A 6000-nucleotide genomic window follows, 5' to 3' on the forward strand; every position below is an offset into this window, starting at 1 on the left:
GCTAGCCTAGTTGTTAGCCAAAAGCACCTCTCCCGGAGTGTTAAGCTAGGCTAGTGGTCCGGATCTGCTTCCATTAATTTGTGCTAAGCTAGGCTAGCTTGCAGCCGGATAGCTTTCTACTGAATGCACAGAGAGGAAATTGGTATCAAATTTCTTGTCTGACTCTGGAGAATTTCCCATAATGTTGGCTTGTTCCTTTTAAAATATGTTTTAAAAATGTTTTATTTTAGTTAAAACAGTGACGTTTTGGTCACTACAGGGCCTTTCACCTGACATCCACTGAATACGTGTTTGAGTCATAATGTGAGGTGATCCTACCTTCTGTGTTGACAGTGAGGGGGATGTGATGGACCGTCTGCAGCTTCACACAGGAGTTGGTCAACATCTGCAGCTCCATGGAGGTCAGCGAGAAGCTCTTAAAGCCTGCAGGTCACAGTCAGGTCACAGGTGGGGTTGGAAAGTAACTTTTAGTACTTTTACTCCAATTAAAGGCCCAATCAGTGAACCAAACGCTTATAAAAAATAAATACATTAAAAAATAAACATATATATAAAAACACGTTTCCTTTCATATTCCTTATATATATATATATATATATATATTATAAGAAATATCAAAGGAAACATGTTATGATTTTCTAGTTGATTGACAGGCTAACATTACACAACAGGTGAGTTATTTAATTGTATTCACTGTATTTTGTGGCTGTAAAAGGTTTGCTTACGTTGGTAATATTTGTAAAAACAGATCTATATTCCAGTGTACAAAGGGTTAAGCGAGTTCCAAATACCACATTTTCCATCTACAGATCAAACTCTTCAAGAGTGTAGGTGAAAACACCCCACATTTATGGTAAAAAGTAATGATTAAATCATGAATTGGAGCGACAGTGACTCAGGAGGTAGAGTGGTCATCTGGTAATCTGAAGGTTCCCGGTTTGATTACGGTTAGATTCCGGCTCCTCTCGGCAGCGTTTCGAAGTGTCCTTGAGCAAGACACTTAACCCCTAACTGTTGGCACCTTGCATGGTGGCCTCTGTGTGTCGTCCGTGTGTGAATGTGTGAGTGAATACTGTAGGTGAATGTGAGGCATACGTTGTAAAGTGCTTTGGATAAAAGAGCTACTGTATATAGAGGCAGTCCATTTACTGTACCATTTACCAATTGTGGTAGATCTATTTGTACTTCACTAGAGTATATTTGAGGGGTTCTCGATAGGTACTTTTACTCCACTACATATATACTGGGCTAATAGCAACTGTCACTGTTTCAATATCTGAATAGATTGTCTGAATAAAAGGCTGATGGTTAGAGGTCTGACAAAGCACTGACCACTGACCAAATGCACCATGAAATTATTCTGCGGCTCAGTGTTAATCTCCCACGCCGAGTCCCATTGTGAAGAGGTGACATGACTAATCACGCAATTGTTGGCCCTTTTCGCCAGCTGATTTCACACATTAAGGAGAAACCGTTCAAACCTGGAGGGAAGCCTGTGTATTCACGGGTCACAGTGCTAATTTAATGGAACCATGTACGGTAATTTTGCTCTAATGACCAGCAACACAGTCACAAGTGTAAATAGTTAGACAGCTTATTTGCTGCTGATGATTCATACGCTGTGGAATAATGGACTTCACACATCAAGGACAGCCTCCCCAAGAGACTCAATAAGCCAAAGAGAGGAATAGGCTTAAATGTATCATCTTCATTATTTATTTATCCTTTATATAAGTAGCCAGTAATACCAGTAATGTGGAACCCCCCCCCAATGTACAGTTTCTTTCCCTTCGGATGTATATATTTTTATGATATCTTTTTCTTACACAGTACCGTATATTTGTATGTCTTGTATGTCATAAATGTCTTGATGAATTGAAAATAGAGGACCCTTATGTAAACAAGACGAAAGTCTTTTTCTGGTCTTCATCCTCTTAGCAGTTGTTAGTATTGAGCTGTACTGTATTGTACCCATTCTGCAATCTGTTAATACAGTTTTCAACCAATCAATCAATCAATCAATCAATCAATCAATCAATCAATCAATCAATCAATCAATCAATCAATCAATCAATAGAGGTAATACCAACCACCCTTCTGTTGCTCGCTCACAGCTGGAATACACCATCTTGTCTCTGCCAGGGATCAAACCTGTGACCTTTCAGTTACTGGTCAGCCTCTCTAACCTCTTGGCCATTCTGCCACTCCCCAAATAAATAATAATAATAATTTAGTTTGTGGCTGGTAACTCTGCTTTGGGATGAAGCCCTGCCTGTGTTCAATCATTCTGTGAATGATAAATGGACTGCATTCATATATCACTTTTATCCAAAGTTTCTAGTCTCTTTCTCTCCATTCCTCACCCTCTTTACCTCCATCTTTTCACTCACTCTTATACCCCCTCTCTCTCCCTTTCTCTCTCTCACTCCACCCCTCCTCTCTCTCTCTCTCTCTTTCTCTCTCTCTCCAACCCCCCCCTCTCTCTAACCCTCTCACCCTCTTTCTCTCCCTCCCCCTCCCTCTCCCCCTCCTGCTCTGTCCCCCTTATCTACTCCTCTCTCTCTCTCTCTCTCTCTCTCTCTCTCTCTCTCTCTCTCTCTCTCTCTCTCTCTCTCTCTCTCTCTCTCTCTCTCTCACAGCGACGGCGGAGGCGACTATGCAAGATGCCATCTTTAAATCTACTGCTTATCAGATATGTTCTTATTAGATTTCAGGATCTAACTCATTCAGCATAGGGTTAACCGTCTTGTAGTGTGGTAGTGAAAGGGTTAACCTTCCGTAGTCTGGAAGTGAAAGTGTTAACCCTTTGTAGTGTGGTAGTGAAAGGGTTCATCAAAGAGTTGACTAAGAGGAGACAGCGCAACTGTAGAGTGATTGCAGGTGTTCCTTGATATATATATATATAAAATGGTAAATGGACACTGATGGCGGAGGCAACCATGCACAGTGCCAACCTGCTCATCGAGAGCAGTTAGGGGTTCAGTGTCTTGCTCAAGGACACTTCAACACGCTTCCCGGGAGGAGCCGGAATCTAACCAGGAACCTTCCGATTACCAGACGACCGCTCTACCTCCTGAGCCACTGTCTCCTCCTTCTGTGGTATTCTTGAAATAGTTCTGACTGCTAAATAATTACGTTGGTTGAACCTACTCGCTACTGTGGCCAGTCGATGGAAACAAATTTAAAGTTGACCTTGTGATCTAAACGCACATTAAATGACACATTGTGTATTTTCATGCAGGTTATTTATATGATCTGTAGACACTGGGATGGCACAGTTATTCCTCCCAGTCTCCACATCAAAGCACTGGTAGAGACAGTAGACTAAAAGCAGTCTTCTTCTTTCCGCTGACTCATGGAGATTATGTATATGATGTAATATGACTTTACTCAAGTCAAGGCAGAAGATCAGGCTGTCAGCTTTTCGGCTGTATTATTCAAGAGGCATATGATCAAAGATGAATATAAGCCTGACCCATTACATCATTTCAAAAACGCATTGCTTGTAAATCCTAAAAAACGAGGCAGCATAATTCCTAGAAGGCAGACATTTTGTAGATAAAAGGTTTATATCCAACAGGGGTAGATATATATATTCTCACATTTCTTCTGCTGCTCCTTGATAATCTCTTTCCACTCGGCACGTTCGTAGTCTGACAAGATGAGTAAGCTGTAGCTCTGAAACACATAACAAACACTTATTATTACCTGGAAGCCTCTCACATTCTGTTTATTTATGTTGTTTTCACTTGTATTTACCAGGGTAGGTTCACTGAGCATTAGGGGTGTAAATATTTGACCCCACAACGATTCGATTCGATTACGATTCTTCAGGCAACGATTCAATGCATCATGAAATCTCTTCATTTGACCACGATTCGATTTGATGCAATTCGATACATTTTCGATCAGTTAATTCCCCCCCAAAAAAATATATACACAAATGTGTCTGGAGGAACTGATTCACTCAGCATGAATGGACTATAAGCCAATAAAAAATCTAACAATTTTTTTTATTTTTTATAATAAGTTTAATAATTAATAATTCTAATTGATTCTAACATTTTCAAATTGATGCAGTTGAATCGTCACCTTAGGATCGATGCATTGCGATGCATCAATGCATTCTTACACCCCTACTGAGCATGGATGCTCTTTTTCAGCAACGCTCTGAGCAGCTCCACTGGAGCAGTTGGGGGTTAAGTGCCTTGCTCAAGGGCACTACAGCGGTTGATATTGAAGGACGGGAGTTTTATTCATTCACTTCCCCACACAGATTGTTCCTGCCTGTACACCCATCCCTCCATCCATTCACCCATCCCTCTATCCATTCATCCATCCATCCCTCCATCCATTCACCCATCCCTCTATCCATCCATCCCTCCATCCATTCACCCATCCCTCTATCCATTCATCCATCCATCCCTCTATCCATTCATCCATCCATCCCTCTATCCATTCACCCAATCTCTATCCATTCACCCATCCATCCCTCTATCCATTCATCCATCCCTCCATCCATTCACCCATCCCTCTATCCATTCATCCATCCATCCCTCTATCCATTCATCCATCCATCCCTCTATCCATTCACCCAATCTCTATCCATTCACCCATCCATCCCTCTATCCATTCATCCATCCCTCTATCCATTCACCCATCCATCTCTATCCATTCACCCATCCATCCCTCTATCCATTCATCCATCCCTCTATCCATTCACCCATCCATCCCTCTATCCATTCATCCATCCCTCTATCCATTCACCCATCCATCTCTCTATCCATTCACCCAACTCTCTATCCATTCATCCAATCTCTATCCATTCACCCATCCATCCCTCTATCCATGCATCCATCCCTCTATCCATTCACCCATCCATCTCTATCCATTCACCCATCCATCTTTCTATCCATTCATCCATCCCTCTATCCATTCACCCATCGATCCCTCTATCCATTCACCCATCCCTCTATCCATTGACCCATCCACCCCTCTATCCATTGACCCACCCCTCTCTCCATCACCCCCTCCACCCCACCTTGGCGCTCCTGTTGTGTATCCGGAGGGCCATGCTGGGGGAGGTCAGCAGCAGCAGAGATTCTTGCTCAGACAGCTTCTTCCTCAGACGATCAATCACCTTGGAAGCCTTGTTGGCCCTCTGGAGCCACAGACACAAGGATGATATCAAGAAATGTAACGTAACACAACATAATGTAACATATAACGTAATGTAACATAACACAATGTAACATAACATCATGTAACATAATTATAACATAATGGAACAGGATAATGTAACAGCATAATGTAACAGGATAATGTAACATGACACCATATGATGAATTGAAAATGGGGGACCCTGATGTAAACAAGACAAAAGTCTTTCTCTGGTCTGCATCCCCTTAACAATTGTGTGTATTGAGCCGTACTGTATTGTACCCATTCTGCAATCTGTTAATAAAGTTTTCAATCAATCAATCACACAATGTAACATAACATAATGTAACATAACAAAATGTAACATAACAAAATGTAACATAACTAAATGTAACATAACTAAATGTAACAAAAATAAATTACATAACTAAATGTAACATAACAAAATGTAAAATACTGTAATGTAACATAACATAACGTAACATAACACAATGTAACATATCATAATGTAACATGACATGACATGACGTAGCGTGACGTGACGTGGCGTGACGTGACACAGATATTGTATTAATAAAGAAAAGTAAATAATGTGTTTTTGTGTTTTGGGGGTCCCTCTCTTTCTCCCTCCCCCTCTCTCCCTGTTTCTCTGTATCCTCCTCTTACCTTCTCTCTCTGGATCTCGCAGCGGAGGTGGAGATCTTGACCTTCATGGCGTCCAGCTCCTCGTCGGGGACCTGGGGGATGGTGAGCTGCTCTGCCTCCTCGGGGCCCTGGAAGGTGAGCTCAGAGAGAGGGACGTACCACTTACTGTCATACTGCTGGCTCTTACTGCAGCAG

The 6000-nt window shown here is 41.7% G+C and overlaps 1 protein-coding gene across 1 annotated transcript in view; it reads right to left on the reverse strand.

Moving 5' to 3' along the window:
• The window catches only part of LOC311237277 (breakpoint cluster region protein-like), a 125171-nt gene that overhangs the window by 30490 nt on the left and 88681 nt on the right, over positions 1-6000 (reverse strand). The window contains 5 exon segments of the mRNA XM_084325081.1: positions 319-423; positions 3603-3678; positions 5042-5161; positions 5827-5858; positions 5861-5991. Of these exon segments, the coding sequence (XP_084181207.1) occupies positions 319-423; positions 3603-3678; positions 5042-5161; positions 5827-5858; positions 5861-5991 (464 nt within the window).

This window comes from Notolepis coatsorum (genome assembly GCF_963971535.1).
Source record: "Notolepis coatsorum genome assembly, chromosome: 11".
Classification (NCBI taxonomy): domain Eukaryota; kingdom Metazoa; phylum Chordata; class Actinopteri; order Aulopiformes; family Paralepididae; genus Notolepis; species Notolepis coatsorum.